General features: G+C 37.3%; 1 protein-coding gene across 2 annotated transcripts in view; it reads right to left on the reverse strand.

Moving 5' to 3' along the window:
• The window catches only part of slc36a4 (solute carrier family 36 member 4), a 548,893-nt gene that overhangs the window by 426,723 nt on the left and 95,146 nt on the right, over window positions 1-27,024 (reverse strand). For both annotated transcript variants that reach the window (XM_028800423.2, XM_051927332.1), the window contains one exon: window positions 26,287-26,456. In XM_028800423.2, coding sequence (XP_028656256.1) covers window positions 26,287-26,456 — 170 coding nt within the window. The remainder of the gene's footprint in view (window positions 1-26,286; window positions 26,457-27,024) is intronic.

Below are 27,024 nucleotides of genomic sequence, written 5' to 3' on the forward strand. Positions count from 1 at the left end.
AAATAAATGACTGTCATATAAGGGGAAGCAGATAAAAGCTCTCGTGCCTTAAAATGTGCCCTGTGTTGGTTCGATATCTTTAACGAATTGTGAACCACTTGACTGCTGGTATTCTGACAAGAAGAGCTCAAAGCAAAGGATACAGAGAAGATTTTGAACAAGATTTAATTTCTCTCTCTAATCAGACTGGTGTAGACTTCAGTCTCGTTCTGGTGTTTTAGATTCAGAATATTTACAACCCAGTAATAGAATGTTGTCAGAGCCAAGTCACCTTAAACTTTAGATGTCTGCAGAGCACCCTTTTAAAGTGCTACTGTTTTTGATTTACAAATAAATTAAGTTAAAATTAAGTCTGACTTCTTAAAGGGGGATTTTAAAAAACAGTCAGGTCTATAGCACTTTGTATTTTGGGCAGTTCCCAAACTCTAGCAGGTCACACTATGATTGTAACATTATCATCATCCTCCACAATATGCAAATTAATGTTTAATGTTTGAGTATTTGATAAAATGCACATGAACACAAAAGAAGGAGCTAAGTGAAAATTTCAGCCCACAATCAATTTACTTATGAGGTGACTCTCAGTGGGCACTCATCCATCCTGCTAGTAAATTAGACTTTCTTATTTTCTAAATACTATGTGATCTGCATTCTGAACTATCTGAGGCAGGAGTGAAAATGAAACATTAAATAAGAGTGAAACAAAATTACATCTTACATATGGGGGTTATGTTACATGCTGCATTAGACTACAGTTCAGTGGCTACATCATATTGTTGCAAGAACTTACAAATTGAGTCAAGCGTGTTGCTGTTTTTTCAGCTATTAATATTAATTGACTCATTACACTTTTTTTTTTTTTTTTTTAATATGATGCGGTTGAGAGCACACTATATCTGTCCACAAAAAACAATGTGTGAACGGGGCTTCTCTCCCTCCTATCTCTATTTTAGAGCTGAAACAGCTGTAATACAGTTTCTATTAATAATTTAATTTTAATCATAAGTCACATAATGTAACTTCAACCAGTTTCTATTACAGTATACCTCATGAAATAATACGAAAACTTAAATTAACTCATCATCTGTGGCTGATATGTCAGGGTAAGTAGCCATAGGAAAGGTCAGTGTGCAGCTCAGTGAAGCATGCTGACAACATGGGAAAAGCAGTCAAAAGCAAACATAACCAGTGAGAAGACTGCTTGTATTAATTCATCATTAACTATGGAATAGTTAACTCCCATGTACTGATGACATGATCCCAGGAAGATCTGTGCAGAACAAGGACAACCTGCTTCATAAGGTCTGATATGTGAACCTAATGCCAACACTCTTGGTGCATTCCATTTAGATTATTTGTATAGGTGAGAATAAATAAAACAAAAACAATTTACTCAGGATAATTGTTGTTTAAATTTGAGAAATTTACAGTATAAGAAAAAAAGAAAAATACCAGCTAAAAGAGGATCACTATTTTCCATCAGCCCATCCATTTTCGTATTTCCGCATAGCTTTAGCAGCATCAGGAGCCAACTTTAGACCAGTCTATCATGCAACAAACTTATACATCCATACTCACTTTTTTGAGCAAATCAACTTACGTTATACATTTTTGAGTTGTGAGAAGGAACAAGGATACAAGGGAAAATACACAAGAACAGGAAATATATGCAGATTCCTCACAATAAAACGTCCAGGGTAAGGTGTGAACAATGGACTCAGGAACTGTGAGGCAGCACAACCAATTACTGTGGCTCTTGTTGCCATGTAAGTTGATGGTATAAAGAAATTGTATTTACATAAAGGAAGATAAAAAAAAGAAAGTAGCTGTTAAATAGAAAATACAAAAGGAACACAGACTATTATTACTGCTTAATTAAAGACAAATGAGGGTCTGACTAACCAAAAAATGAAACAGGACAACTTTATATACAGTAAAGGAGGTGATAGGACACAAATCATTGAATAGTGTTTAGCACAGTGCTATAAAAAGTACCAACTGCTTTCTTTTTGAGTGCATAACATACAGTATAGGCCTAGAAAAAGATTTTATTCCTTGCTTTGCACCACCTAGTAATACTGTATGAATGGGTTACAGCTTACCCATATGTCATAGCAGATGAATTTTCATGAGCCTTATCTTAGAGGCACCAATGGAGTAAAAGAGCATTCATTAATAAGAAAGTTTTTATGACAGTTTTTGTCAACTGGTGATTCAATGAATGCAAGTGTAAATAAGTCCAGCGCTGCTAAACGTCATTGTTTTTAAAAGGAACTTAGAATTAATTTAAATAAGCAATCTATTTCTGGCTATAATTTGACATTTTGTGACCTTCCTTTTGAAGAGCTCTGAGCTAACAATAAGCTTCAGACTTGAAAAGATGTGAAGCAAACACAATTGCCAAATCTTTAATAAGCAAGTAATCGTAAATTTAGAAAACATAGCCAGTGAATGGAGGACTGGGAAGTAGACATTGTCTCCAATGTAACCACCTTACTGTGTTCTTTGACAAGTGCAACCCTCTGCTATTATTTCTTGTTGCTTTGTTTCCCTGGATAAGTGAGTTTTTAAATTTTATACTTTAAAGCAATTTACTATGTGCCTATGACTCCACAGTCTTGCCAACCTTCCAAATAAAAACCGCACACACAAATATGTTAGAAATATGAGATTTAATTTGTTTTTTATGATTATAATAACCATTGCATTATCAAACTACAAACCTTTACTCAGTACCAGTGTCACTTCCATTTAATCATCTTATCTCGTTCTCCCAGCACATTCTCCCTTGTATTACAAAAGAAATCCTCCGCTACTTGCTTGTTTTTCTGCTAGGTAAGAGAATCTTTAATACAAACTTTATTGATCCCTCTTCTCTTAGGATGGGCATTGCCACTGCAATTTTAGCCTGACTTATGAACTTCTGGCACAGTTAGTGTGATACTTCCAGTACTGTATCTGTAATTCAATGCCCATTGACCAATAAGGAAGTGATTCAATGATTATGCTTTTGAAAGCATGGCTGCGAAACCTTTGAATATGCTTGAGAGGGAGGACAAATTGACTGAGCTGTGGCAAGACAACTATCCACTTCATATTTCTTCTGAGAAATATGAATTCCTGATACGCCTGCCTTTTTTCTTATTAAGAACAAGCCTACTTTTTTTCATTCTTGCACAATAACCACTATAATTCTTTCAGAGCATGTACCGCCCTTAAACATATTAAATAATTAATGTAGATGTTAGAAGTAACTAACATAAAACACACTGCGCATCCCTATTAACTATCTTAGACAATTTGTTAATTCACTGGATTTCAAATAAAGAGACACCAACAGATTCAAAGTTGAGGTACTGTATCCTCATTTCTAGGTCTGTATTATACAGTTTTCCAGTACACAACCATAATGTGATATGGTTCACTGTGACGATGCAGGTTCTGCTCCATACTCCCATCCAGCTTCTGTGAGCTCTCGAAACCCGACACCGTCGGTAATGTCACCGATGAGCTGGACAGTGAGGCACAACAATGAAGCAAGTGGATGGTGCAAAAAGTGCAAAAGTGTTTTCATTAAAAACAGCAACAAAATCAAAGTGTCCAAATAAATAAGTGCAGTGTCTCTCAAAAATTTTCAAATAAATAATCCAATAAAAACAAGTGAACAGTGGACATTAAAAACACAATAGGAAATAATCCTTTAAAAACAACAATGGCTGGAAGCAGTCTTTTAAAACAAAGCCCGGTGCATTCTTTTAATGGTGACTCCCCTGTTTCTCCCATCCAGGCTATGCTCCAAAGGAGTCACCCTACATGCAGCCGACCTTCACTATACTTATCTGGTGCCTATCCAATCCCTGGCTCCGGTTCTGCTCACCCAGAACGAGACTTGGGCTCCCCAGCGACCAGGATGCTCACAATGAGACTTCCATTTCCCAAGTCCCCGACTCCCGCTGCCTTTGCTGCGGCGAGCCAACCTTCTCCTGGTCACTCCTGCTCCAAACAAACGATCAGCAAGAGTGACCACTACCATCGGACCTCGGATGCCGGCCAAATACCCCACTTGGGCTCGCCTCTCCCAGCTGCTTGCAATCAGCGCGAGCCTACGCTAGTTCGCTCGCTTGCTCATTCATTCTCAACGGCTTTCTCCATCCTGCTTCTTGCCGTCTTCTTCACCCTTGAATTTCCCACTGGGATTAATAAAGTATCTATCTATCTATCTATCTATCTATCTATCTATCTATCTATCTATCTAACCTCCTGTTCATTTTTATCTCCTTCTCTTTTAACCTCCCCTTCATTTTTTTTCTTTCCTCCCTAGCCGCCTCACGCTTCTATTATTTATCACGGGGACGTGGATCAAGTGTGGCAATTAGTAGCTCCCAGCATCAGTTACAGATGTGGACAACTCCTCACCTGTGTGCTTAAGCGAGGACCACCTGCATCACAAATTCACCCGGGAACCTGCTCTGGCCACACCACCATGCCCCCTCTCTAAGCCGCGAGTGCAGCGATTATTTATTTAAAAAGTGTCCTTTAATCTGAGCTGTGGACCCGCTATACCACATTCACAAAACCTTATATTCATATTCTATTCAATGATAGCTAAATTGATTGCATTTGCATCCTGTTATCCAGAATCCATCAATCTCAATCCATTCCTGATGTTTGTTATGTCTGTGCGGTGCATTACCAGGATATTGATATTAAGCAAACTTATTCCACAGAGGAGATTTAACTTACATCTATAGGTCTGTGGTCAACAAGCCTGTAGCCTTGCACATACAATGGAGGTGCGACAACCCAACATGTCCTTCTCCATTCTTCAGTCCGAAAGGTGATGTGGCCTTCTTTGATCAATCTTCACTTATAAATGGAGACAGATAAGTCGTATTCCTGAAAGTTTGGCTTCAGAGACTTTTACTTATGGCATTTCATCACTTTACTGGGTTTTCAAGATTGATAACTCCTGCCAGCAACTCATTCAAGTGAGATATGTTCAAACATCTGGATTTACAGTTGAGCAGATCTAAATTGCTAGGCAATGTCAATGCCATTTTTTTATATTGAAAAGACATTTTGAGGTAGAGATAAAAAGCCGATGAGAATGAAATAGATTCTCACAGACTCTTCCACTGCTAACTCAAGTGATATTTCTGTTTAAAAATAGCTTCACCTGCAATGCTTCATTAAGCTGAATGACTAAAATTGCCCAAGAAAAAAAACGATAGGAAAACAAAGATATTACAAATAATATTGGAAGACACCATTGGTAATATTGATAAATGAAGTCCTATGAACTCCAATTAACATTTTGCTGATAATTCTGAAAACATAAATCTTTTTAAAATGCATAATAGAAAGCATGTCAACAAAGGGATCAAAGAATGCTGTTAGCCTGTATATGTTAAAGACTGAGCATGTCCACTGTATATCCACTGACAAGACAGTTATAACAGCATTGTAAATTTGGACCACTAAGCACAATGGTAAGAGGAGCTATTGTGGTCAAATTGCCAAAAAGGGGGTAGCAGAAATAGAGTCACTAAAGCCAGAACATGCCAGGTGAATGGACGTTGTCAACCCTAGCAGTGAAAAATGGTATTCATTGAGGCAAAACTTAAATTGACATCTAGAAGCTACTTGATAGCAGCCCACTGGGTTTTGCTATTAAATTAGTGAGCTCCCGAGTAGTAAAGGTGAGGACTTCTTAAAGTACACCTGTGCACTAATGTGATTTCTTACAAATTTTGATTCATTTCACTCTTGAGTGAGTGACAGACAGAAACTGTTTCTTGCAAGGCACTGAACAAGTCTTTTACTTTGCCATCAGCATATGAATCACAAAAACAAAATGCAAAAGACTGAGACACAGTATAATACTGTAAGGCTCTATTACCATCTATTGATAAACAACTAGGTGTGCTAACTAGAAACTTAGTTAAATAGAAAAAAATATGAGAATAAAAAATAAATAAATAAAAAGGTGCAAAGGTTAGCACTTGTAACCTATAATTAGAATACCCAAACAGACTTTAAACTGCCTTATTGCTCAGCGTCTTGTTTAAAGGAAAATGTCCACCCATTATCTATTCATCCACTTCCAAACACAATGGTATAGGAGTGCTTAGGCTTACATTTTAGGGAAGAATCAACCCTGGAAGGAGGGAATCACCCTCTGGCCAGTTTGTGCCACAAGTTCTCCACTATCCATGTGACAGCTGGCAGAGGTTTTAACCAGCTAGCAACATCTAAACAGAGAGGTGTTTAACATAAAGAGGAAATGAAATGGCTACAGTGTAAATGCAGCAATGGCTTAGTGGATGGAGCCACACGCAGAAGGCAACAAGACAGAGGGTGCACAAGCAAAACGACATCAAGACCAACAAAAAGGCTGCAATGTCTGCCTGCTCAAAAACCATATCTGTTACACATGCTGCCAAAATAAAGCCATCAAAAGCCGTTCAAAATCCAAGGCAGCAAGTCCAAGAACAACATTTAAATCACAAGAGGTCTGATTTGTGAGTAGCTGGGATAGGCAGATTGCCCATCTGCTATTCTTTTGCCATTGCAATGTCAGATACCACAGTTTTCACAAAAAGTATTGCACATTACTTCATTTTTTTTATTTATAACCTTTAATTTATTGGTATTTTTTTTTACATACTGTTTAATAATTTACACTAAAACTTGAGCAAAATAAAATTTTATAGATTAAAAACTACTAAAAGAAATGCTTATGGGTAATTTCTACTGGTAATGGCCAAGGTGTTTCTAATGTAAAAGGTACTACTACTTTTGTCTATCGAGCACTGGTTTGTTGGGTAACTGCTGGAGGTGCCCTAAGGTCCAGATTCAAGCTTGCGTGGTACTGTGGCTCAACAAATACCCCTAGAGCTAGAATGACAGGTGATTCCTGTCTGGAGTCAGAGCAACGTCTAATCGTGAAAATGTCACAACTTTGTTATTTTTAGTTAAAGTGTGTGCAAATCTGACGCTAAAGAATAAAACCTGGGAAACACTTGCAAAAGCAATATAATTTGGCCAACACAAACAGCTACAAGCAAATAAATAGAACAAAAGCTAAACATGTAAGATGAGTGACACTGAGCTACAGAAAAGAAACTCTTAAAAGGCTGAAGGGATTTCAGCTGACACAACATTCTCATCTTTAGACAATTAAAAAGTCAAATAAAAAATAAGCTGTATTTTGTAACTTAAAAAGAGAAACATCTATAATGTGTTAGTAAGACCATACCTGGTGTGTTGTGTGCAGGCTATCCACACCAAACATCTATCCAGGTTTGACATGATCTTCCAAAAACCTTCTCATGGTAATTGTCAATTATTTCTCAAAGTGGGCAAACTCTTTGAATTAAGAGATGCAATGATCAGTAAGATCTGCTCCACCCTGAAAAATTAAAGCTTCACTGTCTTGGATGCCTCCCCCCTAAGTTCATTGAGTGTGATTGGGGACTGCTCCAAATTGAAGAAATAAATCCCTAGGCGAATACAACAGAATGAGTGAACCAAACACTGAAACCACGGATTATTAGCATCAGAACTGGGATAGCTGAGCAGAGGAGCTCTGGTTTGCCTTGAATCTCTGCTGTGCATGAAGCTACCAGTGAAAAGCCTGCTTTGATTGCACTAGCTATACAGTTGAGAAGCCCACTAAATTGTTTAATCTCTACAACATTATCTTCGGAGTTAATACTCCAATATTTATCTCCAGGAGCAGGTATGGTAAAGAATTCAGAAAAGGTTGTTGGATTTGACATTAAAAAGAGCTAAGTATTATAATGCTAGTCTCAGGGAGGCTTAGTTTAGACAATGGCCCACAGCTCTTTGATGTATCTCAGAAATTTTCTGCTAAGCTAGTGCCAAAATAGAAAGGACAATTTACAATTATCAACTCAGATGTAGCTTACTATCAAATAAAAAGGAAGACAATTAATACTCAAGACTGACATCATTCAGGTGCCTGAAGTCAAGCCATACTTTGGTTTCCAGTTGTCCACCAAGAGGAGTGTGGAATGTAGTATGGTTATGTGGGTAATGCAGTTTTGTGATATTCATTATAATGTTCTCTTCATTGACCTTTGATAGTACTTTAAGGTGTATACATGTAAAAGTAGATTCCTACTATATGTGTAGAGTGTCTGTGATTGATAGCATCTGCCATCTGAAGGTGAGATTTCCTGTGCAACAGTCAAGCTCTGGGTCACATGATTTAAAAAAAGAAATGTCTGTCTGCATGAGGAGGTTCAGCAAACCTGCTACAATTCACTTGTTCTTATGACCACTACTGGATACAATCAGATATCAGCGCCCAATACTTACTATCATTTCTCATCAGGATTAAATTGAGCAGGTAGGGGACTGTTTTCTGCATTTTCTTGGCTCCCTCCCGCTGTTTTCTGCTTTTAATTTGGGACCTTATGATGAACGTTTTTGGATTTACACATCAGGATTACTCTTTCTGAACAGACACAGCAGTATCTCACTCACCAGCCATGACAATGTATATTTATGTCCAGGACTCTGTGTGCGTTTCTTGTGTCCATTGTGTAATATATATTGTGAGTACCATTGTGGATGGACAGGTGCCCTGAAGGGGATGAAGAATTATTTCCTTTCCTGGCACCATAATAAAAGAAAATGGACAGACAGGCTTTCTAGCTGGGAGGGAACAGGATCTCCTACCCAGCCAGGAGGCCAATATAATGGAATGACTGAGAGAGACAACAACGTTTGGATCTTTTACCCCATGATACGATACATGGCAGCATCACTGGGTTAGGATCTCCACAAGGACAGCCCTGTTAGATTCTGTGGGGTCAGTCAGGAGCAGCTGCCAGGATTAGTCATCCCTACTATCCAGGACTTCCATTTGACCCAGAAGTATTTCCAGCAGACTACACCCTAGCACTGGATGTGTTCCCGGATCACAGATAAAAGAAGCTGCTCTGCCTCATCCAAATGAGTCGGAGTAAGAGGACAACAGTTGCTTGGAGGAAGAGTGTAGGACTGAGAAGAAGGAAAAATCTTTATTGTGTCCTGTGCTGTGTTATACACAGGATTCTAGAAGGGACTGTAAGGTTCTGGAAAGAATAAAAATCACTCTATTTGAACCCATGACATTGTATGTGATAGTTGTGTCCAAGGTTTACCCTGATCACTTTGCTCTTTGATATCGGTTTACTGTGGATTATACATAACTCGGGGGTATCATGGGGGAAATTGAATGTTCATGGTATATCGTTTGTATTATTACTCCTCACTATGTAGAACATATTCACTTTATTCCATTTTATTCCACTAGCTGTCTGTCTTTTACAGCTGATTGATGTAGGACAGTGGGGAGTATATTGTAGTGCAAGGTAACAACTGCTTGACATGGCCAAATCTGAACTTTGCTAAGTTCTCTTGCCTAAGTGTGTGCTTAGCCTGAGCCTCATCAATGAATGTAATTAACTGCATATAGAAGTTTGAGTTGCAGAGAGTTGCAGGGGGCTACAGCCTATGCCTGCAGTGTTAAGCAAAAGGAAGGAATCAACTTTAGATGTTGGACCTGTCCATCACAGTGTCCACTAATGTGCACACCCACATTTATGTTTACAAGAATTATTTAGAATCAGCAATTAAATTAATATATGCTTTTAGGGATGAGAGAGGAAACCAGAGTACCAGTAGGAAAACCCTCACTGATATCAGGAGATGGCACAAACTCTACACAGAGGGAGGGCAAGCAGTTGTGTAACTTGAATTCTGGAAGCTTGGAGCCTGAGGCAGCAAGTCTAACAGTTCCTCCAACCGTGAACATAAGTCCAAGTTTAAATTGGACAACTGCACACATAGATCTTCCAATTTTTACTTTGAGTGGCAAATATTTTTCTGCAAAAGCTATATTATAGTTTCATATTATGTTGAGGCTATCAATGCAAGTATGTAGATTTCTTTTAATGTTAGTTTACATAAACTTGAACCTCACAAAGGAACAGAATGCACAATGAAAAAAATCAAAGAGAAATTTTCTAAGAACCTGCAAAGTACATCTTTGGAAAGTCTGTAAGGAGAGGAGGCCAGCCATACACTTGAATAAGACATCCTGCCATCATTCAATTCAATTCAATTGCAATAATCTGGCAATAGACAGACAGATTGATCTTTACCCACAATCTTCCACAGTCTCCTTACTGCAAAGCAGCAGCACTACCACTGCGCCACCTGGAGACCTGAGTTTGCTTCCCGGGTCCTCCCTGCGTGGAGTTTGCATGTTCTCCCCGTGTCTGTGTGGGTTTCCTCTGGGTGCTCCAGTTTCCTCCCACAGTCCAAAGACATGCAGGTTAGGTGCATTGGCGATCCTAAAATTGTCCCTAGTGTGTACTTGGTGTGTGAGCTGGTGCCCTGCCCGGGGTTTGTGTCCTGCCTTGTGCCCTGTGTTGGCTGGGATTGGCTCCAGCAGACCCCCACGATCTTGTAGTTAGGATATAGAGAGTTGGATAATGGATGGATGGACAATATTCAGACTTGGGGAGGTACAGTGGAGCAGTAACTAAAGCGGCTGCATCACAGTTTCTGGTTCAGATTTTGTTCTGGTCAGTCTGTATGGAGTTTGCATGTGTTCCCCATGTCTGTTTGGGTATTTCCTAAATACCCCACTTTCCATCTACAAAGGCAGATATGTTAGGTTAATTCAGATTGCCTCATTATGAGTGAGCGAGTTCTACAGTTGACATACATACATGCAGCCCAAGATTGTTCCTTTTGATTTATTTATTATTATTGCAGTTTGATTTACTTTGTGCCTAGAAGTGTATTATATAAATAAATGAAAGAATGAATATCTAGATTACAATAATGATGGAACACAAGAATACCTGTGGACAATCACGATGCCTTAAACATCTTGACCACAATCACTGATGTCAATTTACTGACTTAAGGGATGCAATTGATGACAATCAGGGGCACATTCATATAAACCAGGGGATGGTCAAGTTTGTCTTTTGACTTTTGCAACCATAAGGAAGAGAGTTAAATGCCAGTCCCAGCTGCGTTACGTTAAACACAGTAGCTCTGTGGCTAGCCTTGCACCCTCCTTCAAATTTTGAATGTTTCTACTATTATAAAACACACCACCATAATAAGGAGTAAACAGTTTGTAAGAGAGCTGGACAGCTAACACAGGTAAGAGTTAACTTTAGAGGCTACACTAGACATAATCATCCAGAGGATTAGAGTAAAGCCATCCAGGGTCAAAACATCAAAAAGTCTTAAATTATCCAAGATGCAAAGGCTTACCTAAAGTTAATTTCAAAAAAGTTCACCTTCCAAAAAATTGACACAATTTCTTCTATGTGTTATGGAGAGAAGAAAGACTCATCCCTAGAGTATCCATGTAGAAAAGACATATGGCACGCTTCCTCCAGGTGAAATCAAGCATCACAGTTTGCGTGATCTTGTGCTAATGGAGGCACTGAAGTGGAAAACAGTAACCCAGTTCAAAAAAAGGATAAAGACAATGGATAAAAGAAAAAGATTTTTTGAGCTAATGCTACGAAATATACTGTATTTCTGTGTCAGGTTAGAGAAAACACCCAAGGCAGTGAGTGGAAAGGTGCCCTTTATGTCACACGTGGACATAGAGGTGGCAAGAGGAGCAATTTGAGCACTCTTGTGATGAGGTGAAAGCACTTAGCATTTAGGTGGTAATTTATCAACTGGTTTGAAGTTTTATTAATCAATTCAGTGAAAAGTAATAGGTTTGATTATCTATCTAAATTTATTCATCTAGTTTAAAAAGTTCAGGGTTGCAAGAGGCCAGATCTGACTTCAATGGCCACAGAAACATTATAATATCAGCAACCCTGGCAAAAAATAGCTTTCCATAACTGCTGATAATGTATGATTAACAGACAGGAAAATACAGCCCATTTGCTGAGCATATACTTTATTTTTCTGATGTAATGCATCTTTACAAGAGGACTGAGGAAATAAAAGAATTACAATCTAATTACAGTATACGTAAGGGGCTCCTTGGCAATACCAAATCCAACATCCTTCCCTCATAAGAGCAAGAGATCATATGATAGTATGTCAAATATTTTAAGTATCTATTGTGGGAAAAACCATTTAGGAAGCAATTTGAACTTATGATATGGTACAACATTTTACTTATATCACAACTTTCTCATATACAGTAGACTTTTAGCAAAGTAAAGTGAAATTTTTAAGATCCAAAACCTGTTTCTGTTACACACATACTGTAGAGAGAGAGAAAGTGTAAGTGAGCACACCAAATCTGTAACAAATTTCCTTTAGTAAACATAAGTTAAAAAGAGAAAATATCCTTCATTCATTTTAATGAATTCAAACACACACAAACTCAGCTGGAGTCCACACTACCAATGCAGGCAGAGAATCCTTAATCCAAGATGGAATATTATACATAATGAGATATCTTGGAGACACTGTTGATTAAGTAGGGAAATGCAGCCAAACCAGCTAAATGACAACTCACCATGAGTATAACAATTCATATTATAGAGCCGTTATTACAATGTGCGTTGATATGACAAACCTATTAAACCTCAAAAGTAATTAATATGATGTATAAACTGTATTTTAGTTTTAAGAGGGCCAATTCTATGCATTTGCACCAAAGAACGTTTTAGTGTTTTTGTCATTTTATATTGGCTACCTATTGCCACTACTCAGGGAACTGGCCGACAGGTCAGGAATATCAAATCTAACCTTCACTCCATCATTTCCACTGTGCTGGAAATTATTAAATATGGCGCTACATTCAGTTTTCATGTAGTGTGGATGTACATATAGTACATAAAACATAGCATTTTTTTATGTTGGCAAAAACATGTTAACATAAAAAGTCAATCTGCAACAGTGTCTAGTTCTTCTAATGTCCTTTACTCTACTCATGCTGCAATATGGGCACCTAGTAAGAATAAAACTGCTTTTGGCAGCTGTCAAGCAGTGACATTCCATTAACGCTCAAGTCACCTGTAACTTTAATGGTGCCACGCAAGCACTTTTGAACTGCCAATCGTAGACTATATTAGCTACGCTCAATGGGTGACAGGACCGCACACCTCCACGCCTGGACCGTTGATTGTGTGTCATTGCTTTGTGGTTCTCTAAGCTTCATGGGTGACTCCCTTCCTTGCTACCCCATCCCTCTCTAAAAAAGTAAGTCTATTTTGAATTTTCACAAATGTTATTTACATCCACCTTTTGGAATAAACATTATATTTTCACTTTCGAATTCAAAGCAAAGTTTTATAAAAGAGACCTTTTGTGTGGAATTTTCCATGTGTGTCATTACATTGACACTCAAAAAGTTTCAGATTTTGCAATTTTAGATTTGGGATACTCAACCGGTACTAACAATAGTTACATACTAACAGATTTAAAGGTAGTAAAGTCTGACAGGGAGAGAAATAGAAAGATAGTCAGCAATACATATTAAAATTTGGGTTATAATAAACCTTTCAAAATTATCCAAATGATTATTATAATATATGTAGGACAATAAAAATAGTTTTTACTATGAGAACACAATTAGATTCAGTTTCATTGTCAATAATATCTCAAGCCTATAATAGATCAAGTTTGTGCCCTAATTCACTCTTATTAAGGAGGTAGAGAATTCTCCATGCAAGTATTTAAAAATGTTTAATTTAAAAAATGCCTGGATGAAGGGACTGACATCCCGACATGGATGTAGAGTGAATCCTTACCCAGCTCGGGAGGCTATAATGGAAGGACAATGTGGAAGGAGCTGCAACCTGGCCGAGATGGTTAGTGGTCCTTATCCGAGTTATTAAAAGATTAATGGGTGGACTGGGCAAACATGAATGTCAGAGGCATTTCATTCTCCAGCAAAATAGGTGGCAGTGTTTCTCCAGGCTGGTCCCACTTACAAGTGGAGTTGGAGTGCAGAAGAGCAGCCCTGTCGGGGTCCTTAGTGCTGCAAGCAGCCGCGGCTGGGGTGGGGGTGGAGGGCCGACCTTGTTTCTGTACGTCACATAAGTATTAGCATGCTGTCGAGCTTGGCAGGGTTGTTTATAATATTAGGAATGGAACTCAGTGCCCTACCTAATCCCATTATAGCTCTCTCTACCAAACTGACTGGCATTTGTTGTGTTGAAACAGTCTCCTAAAAGCAAAAGCCAAGGAAAGTCAGTGTCTCTTTGGCAAATAACAATCCACAGACAAGTCAGATTTTTAAAAATGTTTGCAGGGTGTCTGTTTTCATAATAGTCTGTTAATTATTTAACTTGATTGGCTCTTCTCATTTTAATTCTTTGTGATTTATCATATATTGCACTTTGATATGTTTATACTTAAAATGTATTTTTGCATGCTTTGTATAGTAACTTGTTGATTTTTGTGTTAGACACCATATAAAATAAAGATCAATTACTCGGGCTAGACTCCTAGACTAGATAAGTAAAATGAAATATTGCAATACTGTACATGTACACATAATATGACTACTACTACTACTAGTACCACTTCCACTACTACTCTCATTAGCCTAAGTGTAATTATATAGGGCTTGAAAAATTACATACAAACCAATATCACATTTTGTACAGTTCTTCATATTCAAATCTAAAATATAAAGTATCTTACGTTACAATTTCTTCCCAAAAGGCATAAGCCTGACTGCAGCTTCATACTGTAATTTACCCAAAGTCTCTTTTGACAAATTTATGAACAGAATGCTCAAGAAAACTTTTCAATTAAGTTTGTATCATACAGTATAAAACATTATTGACTGTGAATGCATTACACCAACATAAACATTTATGATACCCACATCATATATGTATCATTGAATACCTCTCTTGACTTAATTTTTCATGGAATATTCCGGACATCAATAAATTAAAAGATTTACCCTCATTGACTTAACAAGGTTAAAAGGAGTTCTGTTTTAGCCCAACAACATATGCTGGTATGTTTCATTTGTGCTAAGTGACAGAAACGTACACTCCACACATTATAAGTAAGCTTTCATATGACACATTATGCCTGGCGTACAGTACATGACAGGCAGAACTTAACAAAATCCGGAAAATGATGGCTAAAATGAAAGAAAAAAAAAAAAGTGTCTCCAAAAACATTGAACGTTGAAACTAAATGTGAAAAAAGTACCACTTCAGTTGCAGCTTCACCTGAGCGTGTACAATACACACCCACTGGAAGACTATGATGCCTACCTATTATGGCAGAACACATCATGAGAAGAACAATAAAGTGACAGAAAAAGGCAAACATTTTTATCAAAGGCTGCATGAATCTTTACATCATTTCAGAACATTTGCAGAGCAAACATTTATTTTGGGTAATTTAGGAATACAAAGCATTTATTTAATTTTGACCTAGGCTGTTGACTTCATTGTCAGGGCATTAAAACAAGAAAAGCTTTTCCAATGATGTCAGTTTTATTAAAGGCATTTGATTCAGACCCTTCGGTTGAATTATGAACTGCTGACTGAATGTGTATGCGAAGTGTCTTCTGGCTGATTATTTTAACAAAGTTAATTGTTTTTCTTTTCCCTGTGGTTCTAATTAGTGGTGCCTTTTTATCAGCATCAGAATCCAAAGCATGGGGATTAGGGTGTTTAATGAAAGCTTTTACAGTTTTATTCTGCAGTACCAGCATGACTGATTAGGCTAAGCATGGAATGTGTTCCCATAGTAGGCTGCAGCATGTCCAGCAAGGGTTGTATTTGACAAAAAGATAATGAGTAACGGATATACTATAGTGTGCAGCAGATTTAAGAAATAAACTGTGCACACATACACAAACTTGTTTTATATTTATATACATTACACTTTGATTTACGTAATCTTATATACAGCTGAAATGATAGATAGATAGATAGATAGATAGATAGATAGATAGATAGATAGATAGATAGATAGATAGATAGATAGATAGATAGATAGATAGATAGATAGATAGATAGATAGATAGATAGATAGATAGATAAACATTATGGAATATTTCCTTTGTTGGATCAACTTTGTAATATTATTCTTCAAACAACAATATCAAAGCTTGTACACTCACAGACGGTCAATCACAATCATTTTAAATCTGAGTGCTGTCTTGTTTGGAGTCACTGAACCATCAAGCCTTTGGAGCTTTTCTGTAAATCAGCGTACCTAGATAAAGCTGAGAGTCAGTATCTCAGTCACAGACAAGAAAACGTCTAACGATCCTGTAATCTTGTACTCTCATTTTCCCCCCACATCCCAGAAACACAGACTAAGCTATACTGTCCCAGTATCTGTGTGTGTGTTTTGCGATGGACTGGCACCCTGCTCTAGGTTGCTCCTGATTCTATTAACATAGTTTTTTGCTTCTCAACTGAGTATGATTAGAATGAATACATGGATTTATATATTTCGCACAAAACAAAAATTAAAAACCAAAGACTTCACATAACAGTACAGAGAGAAAACAACCATGCAGATACAGTCACTTTCCGTGTTGAAAGATAAAATCATTGAATCAGTCATGACAGAATATTATGTTATTTTGCTTAATCTTAGAAGGTGTGAATGTAAATGAACTTAAATGCAAAGTCCCTGTCAAACAATTCTCATTAAATACATTTATTTGATCTCTTGATATATTTTTTTAAAATTTATGGCATCCATTGACCTTTAGTGAGCATAGGAAAGGTTTCTCAGAATCCTCAAAACATAATCAAAGTCACCTTTTTACCTGGTCAGAAGAATGGATAATGAATATAATATGAAATAATTAGTATCAATTAAAAAACAATTATTAGAAGAAGCCAATAATAAGCCTGGCTTTGTTTTTCTTACCAATAAACATTTTTTTAAACTAAAGCAAGAAATCTTATTGCAGTGATATTATGAGAATAAGAGGAGATGAATGGCCTGCTAAAATGCCTTATGCGTTCTCTGCAAGCAGCGGGTTCCCTAGGAGCTTCACTTATATGAGCCTGGAAATAAATCGGCTATTGACATCTGCTGGTCATTTAAAACACTGCAGGTCACTCACATAAACCAAAGGAAAGTGTTAGATAAAGGCTTGTTTTGCAATTGAGATAATGAAAGAGCTGTAATTGCATGATACAACCTTTGTTTCTAAAATAAGTAAGAAATCATTCTTTATTGTTCTTTTTTGAAACATTTACATTCCCTGTGAACTTACAAAAATGCATTTTTTCTTTACATAAGTTAGTATTAAGTAGAGTGTTTGCAGTTTTATACTTTATAAAGCAATTTTTACTGGGTTACACTTTTTTTTTGCTACAATATTTAATACTAAAATTTATTTTTTGCTCTCCATTATATAGTCAATATTATCGACTTAGCACCATTATATGATGCACCAGAAATTGCATTAACATAAGATTTCCAAATAAAAAGTACACATTTGCAATAATTCTGAGGTTTTGCTGTGTTTTTTTTATTTTTTGTGAAATGCTTTACATTTATTATTCATTTTATTAATATTAAAATATTTTAATGTCTTGTTTTCGTGACCATTTGTTGTTCCCAAAGTCATTTTCAAGGGACAGGAACTGATACAGGGTGTGATGTCTTCGGGGTCCTACGATAAAAAGTTGCACTCAGCTTCTTTAGTATTCTAATGTAGAACCCAAAAAAAAGAAAAATCTTCCTTAGTACTAGTTACAGTAGTTCAAGGACTTCAAGTTTTGTTATTTTGGTTTTCGAACGCTTGTTTTGCCTTTTTGCAATTTTCTATTTTCACTTCTATGGTTTTAACCCATTCTAGTTTATACCCATATATTTGCCCAATCTCTTTCATTACTCCTTTATCTGCTGTTAATTTTCCCCACCCTACCCAAGAACAATGTTGAGTTTACTGTGAAAGAAGGAAAAAATTCAGAATGAATAATAAGATTTGCTTAAAACTGTAAAATAAAGTATTGGAATATATTTAAAACTTGCAGACTGGGCTGCATTAAATCTCTTACAGTATAACGAATGCATAACAAATATTGCATTTTATAACAATGGAAAAGCAAAATGACTAATCTGACAGATAGCCCTTCTTCTAGGATTCCACTTATATTCTTTTCTTCACTTTTTCATCCAGCTCCTGGATTCATTTCTGCATGCTGGAGGTGTAAGTTTCTAAATTGTTGATGCATATGACTTTCACGAAAGATTTTAAAGATGCAAAAAATCAATTATGAAAAAAAAAATCAATAAATTAACAGGATAGAAGTTTCAGGCATAATAATCAAAAGGGGTGTTGTGTGTAATCCATAAAGTAGGTTAAGTCATTCCTCCTTAATGATATGTTTTACTCTTGTAATACAAATAAGCAAACTCACATAAACAGAATTAGTTCTTAGAATTAGCTGATTAATAATATTTAATGTATGTACTCCAAGCACTTCAATGAAAAATGGTTAATTTTGTCACTCCAGCAAATGATTTATAATTGTACTAGTCATTTAGCCCGTTACAATAACGGGCGCTAGAACAGTAGTGCATAAACATTAGCAGTAACAGTCTATATTAAATGGCAAGGGACTTTGACCTCATTCTTTTTGTTGGTCGTATTTTTCTTTCATTCAGCCTTTCTTTTGTTGATGTTTACTTGCTGAGTTGACCGTTCTTCGAGGGCTGCCGCCGGGTATTGTGTGTCTTTAATTTTCTGTGACAGTAATACTGTCTTGTACGGCTCTATTCAATAAGGGCGCGCACTAAAAGGCGAGCTTCAAAAGGGCGACCTCAATTGAGCGTGGCAAATAAAGGCGTTCGTAGATAATTTAGTTCAAATGGCTCTGGAATATGTGAAGAGCAAAAAAGGTGCAGATCTTTATTTATGCGCGCCTTTATTCGCTGCGCCCAATTGAGGTCGCCCTTCTGAGGCTCAACTTTTCGTGCACGCACTTATTGAAGGATACCGTCTTGTACGTCCGCTGGCTTGTACGTCCGTAATATACCTTTAATTTTCTCTGCCGGTAATACAGGCGTGCGTGTTGGTAATATGTCTTTAATCTCCTCTGACAGTAATACTGGCTTGTATGTGGCTGTAATATGCGTCACTGTATTGTGTACCTTTAATTTCCTCTCGCAGTAATACTGGTTTGTATTTCCGTAAAATGCCTCTAACTTTCTCTGACAGTAATATCACACATCGTGTTTTACAATGACTTCTGTCGGCTTAACAAGGTCTCACTATTTCATCCTCTCCATCAGAAAGAAAGAAAGAAAGAAAGAAAGAAAGAAAGAAAGAAAGAAAGAAAGAAAGAAAGAAAGAAAGAAAGAAAGAAAGAAAGAAAGAAAGAAAGAAAGAAAGAAAGAATAAATCTATTGTCAGGAGATTCCTTACAGCATGCTGAACCCATCTCAGTATATGGTAAACCTTCAACTACAAATAATCAAAAACTACGTTCAAGATGAGGTATTTATTTGTCCTAAGCAAGTATCAGTGGTCTGGTTTTTGCACTTTAAGTGCTTGAAATGCCCTCTGCAGTGTTAATTTTAAAGTGCATGTCTAAAATGATTTAGATGGTTCAATAAGAAACATCAAATTATAAAAAACAGTGTTGATAGTATTTTACGTTTACATGTTGAATTATGAAGACCAGTCAGTCATTGTCCTACCCGCTATATCCTAACACAGGGTCACGGGGGTCTGCTGGAGCCAATCCCAGACAGCACAGTGTGCAAGGCAGGATCAAATCCCGGGCAGGACACCAGCCAACTGCAAGGTACATACACACACCCCAAGCACACACTAGGGACAATTTAGGATTGCCAATGCACCTAACCTTCATGTCTTTGGACGGTGGGAGGAAACTGGAGCACCCGTATGAAACCCATGCAGACACGGGGAGAACAATTCATTGTTTAACTTAGAGGTGTTCAGTTTTCCCCAGTATTCTGAAGTTATATAGTTATACTACTATGGAAAGCATGAAAGAGAAGCCATGGAAAGCAGCATTTGGAAGCTAAAAATTAGGTAGATTTCTAAAATGCCCATAATCCAAAAGAACAATCAGAAAACGGGATGCAGGTCATACGAGCAGGAGTGAAAAAGGAAAACATCTACAACATACAACAATTCCAAATATCAAAATCCAAAACACACAAAAATTATAAAAACAAACAGTAAAGCCTTCACATAGGCGGAGGCACAACATTAGATCCATCTCCATGTGCTGTGCTCTTCTTTTAGGTCCTGCCAATTTTATCATATGAATGCCACATACTTAGCGCTGGTAGGCAATAAAACTAATTGTGCAGGATTTCAGGTAAGAAGCACATGAAGACAGAAGTACTGGGCATGGCCCAATTCCACATCTCACAATATTAGTAATTAGAGAAGATTTGTTATTTATTGTGTCCTGTCTGCTGCTTAGGTTCATTTTGTTTGCACTACTTTATTATTATCTGTGTGCTTTCAGCCCACTAAACCATATCTGAAGAAACTGCTTAAACTGTATCTTCAATATCAAGCTGCAGGTCTTAAAAATCCAATTCTGAATTTCTTTGCAGGTGTCAAGTCAAGTCTGAAATGGAATCACTAATCAGACTTCAAATATCAAGTCATGCATTCAGTGTCATTTTTTAATCAAAGTCTTAAGCAAGTTAAAGCCACAAATCATTGTACATGTCACAAATCCTCTGTCTCAAAGCAAGATGTAAATAAAGAGGCCAATTTCAAATATCAAATACCTTTAACTAACCACTGTCCCTGGATAAAGTGAGGTACAATGTATTTCATCCTGATTTTTCCGATCCCTCTTAAATAAGACTTTATATTTAAAATGCTGATGTGCTCCAAGGCTATCTGTACAGTCAGTTCAATCAAAGAATTTCTAAAACAATCAGAATAAATAAACAAATGCAAAAGTGAAAGACAGAACATTCAGGGTCATTTAAATCACATAAATAGCTTAGATGCCATACATTTCAGAACACATTAAAAGAAAGGATGGATTATGCTGCCATAAGCAAACTTTCAACTTGCATGAAATGGCATGCAAAATGTTGTACAATTATATAAGCCTTGGACATGTAAACACATAAATGTACTTTTAACTGAAAATCACTTATAATGGAGCAAACTGTAAGAAGAATGATTTTCTCTGCATTCAAACTCTGGAAAAAAGGCTCCAAAATACGCAGATGCAGAGCTATCAAGCTAATATGAACCTCATCATAATCTATAATAATAAAAGGCAAAGCCCTCACTGACTGACTGACTCACTCACTCACTGACTGACTCACTCATCACTAATTCTCCAACTTCCCGTGTAGGTGGAAGGCTGAAATTTGGCAGGCTCATTCCTTACAGCTTACTTACAAAAGTTAGGCAGGTTTCATTTCGAAATTCACAGCGTAATGGTCATAACTGGAACATATTTTTTGTCCATACACTGTAATGGAGGAGGCGGAGTCACGTATCGCGTCATCACGCCTCCTACGTAATCACGTGAACTAAAAACAAGGAAGACATTTACAGCACGAGTCACACGCGGGAACGAAGGTAAATGACGTTAATTTTTGACTGTCTTTTAATACTGTGTAAGCATACATATTAACACATGTGCAATTAAACGTGTGCATTTACGGGGTGATTTCTCAGGCTTAAAAGCTCACCTTTTATCAAACGCGGGAAGAAAGGTAACTGACGTTGTTCACTGTCTTTTAATACTGTGTAACCATACATATTAACACATGTGCAATTAAACGTGTGCATTTACGGGGTGATTTCTCAGGCTTAAAAGCTCACCTTTTACTAAAAAGGTAAATGCAAAACTATTTTCAATCAGTTTATTGAAACGCTCCCGTTAAGGATTGCAATAACATATTCGCGAGATAAAAGAACGAAGTAGGGGGAAATGGAGGAACAGCCGCAAACAGCGAAGAGCAAAAAATTAATTCAACAATTGAGAACGGAGCGAGTTAAGCATACAAGCATGTTCATAAGGGAAACAAAGCACGGTGTAAAACGTAAGTTTAAATTAAGTTTATAGAAACGCTCCCGCTGCGGATTGCAATAACATATTCGCGAGATAAAACTTTAATGAGAAGACACGAGGTATAAACGAACCACACGCCGTGGCGCAACGTTAGGGGCAACAGTTTCAACCATTCTATGATCTGCTTCTCGCAACTGAAAGACGGCACATGGCGGATGTTAGCCGACTTGCTGACCGCAACGTTAGGGGCTTCAACTCTGGCGCTGACGCCACATCTCAGTGCCAACACTTTGCAGACTGTACTTAAAAGACACGCCCTCCTCACTGGACAGTTAAAAACACCAATCAAACTAACGATGACATCAAGTATTACCCAATCAAAAGTAGGAAAGGAGGCATCTTCATAAAATGCGTGTGGGATGATTTGCATGAGACGCTGCTTTAAAAAAAAAATGATAAAAAAAATACGGGATAAATCCCGTCCAGTATTGATTCAAAACGGGACGCGCAATTTCATTCTCAAACGCGGCACGATTCCGTATTTTAAAGGACGGGTGGCAACCCTACAGTGCCAGGTAACCACCCATACAATCAGATTGTGATTCAGACTAGGAATGCAATGAATGTAATTACCCCGATCTACATACAAGGCGAAAGTCTTGCAACATTCAAAGATGATGGTTTGGGATAAGTACACCATACAACATAAAAGAGCTTATGAAGCCTTGAACCGAAAAAAGCAAGATCTCAGAGATCGTAAAAAAAAAAATAGGAGGTAATGTCGTTTTACTCGCTGTAGATTTTAGTCAAACATTACCAGTTATTCCACGAGTGAGACCAGCAGATGAACTCAACGCGTGTTTAAAATCCATGCTTCTCCCACGCTCGGTTATATGTCGCGTGTTCTCGGGTAGGTGCACCAAAAAATTTATACATTTAAGCATGTAATGGGCAAACAAAAAATGAGGTATACCCGAAGGCACTGCAGTAGTACTTAATGTAACTTTACTTCTTAAATGTTAATGTTTTACTGTTTAATAATTTATACGCTTCTTATATGTTGTTCAAATTCTTTTATCAAAATACCACTGACAGCGCAATGCACGATAACATGGAGTGAATACACCATACGCATCCGCCCACGGCTGCCCTGCTGTGCACAGATAGGAGTTGATTCTACAATAAAATAAAATAAACATAAAAAGAGTAAAACAATCATCACCCATAAAGCAAGTGTGTGTGTATATATGTGTATATATATATGTTGATATGTGGATGTGTATATGTATATATATATATATATATATATATATATGTAGATATGTATATATATGTGTATATGTATATGTATATATATGTTTATATGTGTGTGTGTGTATTTTATATATATAAAACACAGCAACACTCATAACAATGACAACACAATTACATGGACAATCATGTTACGTTATTTTTAAAATGTTTCCTTTTTTTTTCATAACCTCTTTAACACACTACTTCTCCGCTGCGAAGCGCGGGTATTTTGCTAGTTTTATATAACATTAAAGTAAAAGTAAAGTTAAAGCTATATGGCCCAGACTAGAAATGATAAACACAAATAAATATTCAAGTTAGCTATGCTATGAAAATCAACTAGTTTGGCAAAATCCAAAAAACAGGTAAATCTAAATTCAGGTGAAAAACAAAACACAACAGATTTTACTTTGTCATTATTTATTCAAACAAAAATTAGCCAACATGCAGAATCCATGTGCAATTCAGTAGTTGGTAGTGCCATCTTCAGTAGCTGTATAACTTGAAGGAAATCATTTAATTGTTTCAGTCTCTTACAATTCATTGCACCAACCCCATATAGAACTGGGAAAAGCTGAAGAGGAAGAAGTAGTCTCTAACTGCATTGGAGGAATTCTGGCCTATTCCTCTTTACAACACAGCTTCAGCTTTATGAGGTTTGAGGGCATTGGTTTATCTAAAAGAACTATCACAGCTCTCCACAGGACTCTCTCTTTTACATCACAGCATATAATGCTAAAATAGACAAATTAGATGCTGGGCTGATTTGGGGGTAAACTACTCTAAACAAATCAATACAACCTTCTCACCTAAGATTAGCTGTTAAGAATGGCTAATGCCCACTTATCTGAGATAATCTTGATTAAGTCATTTAAGAACATTGTACAAAACAAAAGAAATGCTGGTGGAGTTGACGTACCAAGAAGCCTCTGCGACTAGCCACTGTACAGGGAGAGGATGTGGAAGTACTTGGGGGTTCATTCACATAAACAACAAACTGGTCTGGCACTGTACGAGAAGGGCAAGAGACAACTGTACTTGCTAAGGAGACTCAGGTCTTTTGATTGGTAGAGCATTTCCAGTAGCTTGCTGTACACATCTCTAGTAGCCAGTGTTGTGTTCATAGCTAAGCAACCTGAGCTCAAAAGAAGCACAATGCCTGTACAAACTTCTCAGGAATGTCTCCTCCATCACAGGGATAACCCTGGGGGATAACCCTGGACACACTGGCAGCTTTTGTTGGAAAAGAGGATGATGGTAAAACTGGATGCCATTAAGAAAAATCTCCTCCACCACCTAAAGAGGGTGCTGTCTTGGAGCACTTTTAGCCACTGGCTCATTTCACCACAGTGCCCAAAGAAGTGCCACTGGGACTCTTTTCCGACCACTGCTATCATTGCTTCCACCCGATGTACTTGTTAAGTTTATTTTTATCTATTTATCGATTGATTGGATTATTATCTGTCTTGCGAGTCTGTATTCTTGATATTTTATGTTTCTGCTGCTTTTTTGCATTTGAATTTCCCCGTGATATTAATAAAGTGTGTATTATCTTATCTTAGAAATGGCTGATTAAGAACTAAGTGGCCAACTACAGGCTGGCGCAGCGGCAAAGGAAGTGTTGGTTGCCTACTGTGTTTATTGCCACTGCAAACCTAACTAGATTAAGAGGCATTGAAATATGAATGGACTGTGATTTAGAAAATGAGTGCAAGATTTGAATGAACTTTTGTATAGTTTTATATGTGTACTGCTGCCAAAAATCCTAGCACTTTGGCAAATTCACACTCAGAGTACTATTAAGAGAAAGTGTGTTTAAAAGTAATAATGGGGAAAAGGTCATTTGGCACACATTCATATGTGATTGAGGGTCATGTGGTTCTCCATAAATTATGCAATGTTTGAGTCTAAACATGTTTACCATTAATCTTTGATGTTAGAATACCATAACACAGTTATCTGAATTTAATAAATATACAATGACATAAAGACATTCAGTATGCTGATGAGTCCAAGCTTATTTTGAGAAAATAACAGATATACTTTATCACATGTCACATCATCAGTCAGATGACACTGTAGGTTGGGGGTTAACAGTAGCTTTTGGCTTTATGAGGAAAAAGTGTGGAGTTTATAGACAGAAAGTTTTGTTTTAAAACAACATTCTAATGCAATTCTCCTTTGCTTTGGTGGGGAATCCATTTTCAATAGCAATAGAACACTGTTTGCAGGCCACGAAGTATGGTGGATTTTCTTCAAACAGAACTAAACTTGCAGAAATATTCCCTTTTATTAATTATCTTATTTGTCCACAGGAAATAAACACATGATCATGCCAGTGCAACATCAACGAATATATCAGTTCTCTTATCTACAAAACATTTTAAAGTAGTAGTAGATTTAGAAAAAAAAAAGATTTACACAAAATCACCATTTATTTAACTATAGGTGCAATCCATAATCTCTGCCCATACAGATAGTTTACAGCTCCAGTTTTGAATTAAAAACCCAACTGAACAGGGTCTGTGACACATTAGAAGATCACAAAATCGTGTCTGCATGCCTTGGAGAAAATTTCACTCTCTTTTTCTGATACCTAAGGCAATATAAACAAATCTAAACAAAGTAATGGTAGTGAACCACATCCAATGGTCATAGCAAAAGCAAAAGAAGCTCCATGCAAACATTAAAAATGCATAAATGCACTTGTTGAAAGATACACTTCAAATTTCCATTCAAAGTTTTTAGATTTCATATCTTGTGGTCAATCATAAATGACCAAATCCCATTCACGAAGTATGCAATTTGGTATGTGCTCAGCGGGGCAGACAATCTCATGAGTTAAGTACCTCTTTACTTTTGTTTGACTTGGTTAACCCAAGATATACAACTCCCCTTTGATTACATGACTTTTGCTTCAAGCTCTTGACAAAAAACAGGTAAGCACTTCAACTTCCTACCTTGATTTCAATATGCGTGCTGTTAATGAATAAAATGTCAGTTTACTCACAGGTTAAGCACACCATCAATACTCGAACAACCAGTTCACAAGGCAGCCTCCAGTTCTCTCTAACTCCAGATCTCACAGCAGGAATGACAATCTCAGCAGGGACATAGAACTGAATCGAGTAGGTCACAAAAATTCCAAATGAATACAGAATTTTCACCATTTGGTAAATCCTGAAAGTCAGAAAGTACAGCATAAATAAGTGGATGACATTCTCAGAAGAAAGCAATTGTAGATGATTACAAAATATGCACTTATCCATCCATCTTGAAACTTTCTGTTCCCAATTAGAGAGCCAATCTCAGCAACACTGGACAGAAGACAAAAGCCAACCATTTGGTGCCACACAAGTAAAAAAATAAAACATTGTCACGCATGTGCAAGTAAGAGGACATTGTATGGACCAAGCGAAGGAAATTCCACGCCAGGCCAGGGGTTGGCAGGGTGCACTAAACATTCTCCAGTTATTTCTGCCGACCAGTTGCGGGAAAACCTGTCTGACTTAGCATTGAAGACGTCACTTCCGGTCACGGTGCATAGGATGACGCCACTTCCGGTTCCGCCACCTAGGTCGACGTCACCTCCGGTGCCTAGACTGACGTCAGAAAAAGGTCACTTCCGGTTCCGCTACATTACTTCTGGTCTGATCACTTAAAACCGCCATCTTTCCAAACCTTCATCAGTTCATGTCTGGACTCCAACAGAGACACATCTATCTAAAACAACAAACCCATTGCAACC

Source organism: Erpetoichthys calabaricus, chromosome 4, assembly GCF_900747795.2.
Source record: "Erpetoichthys calabaricus chromosome 4, fErpCal1.3, whole genome shotgun sequence".
Lineage (NCBI taxonomy): Eukaryota > Metazoa > Chordata > Cladistia > Polypteriformes > Polypteridae > Erpetoichthys > Erpetoichthys calabaricus.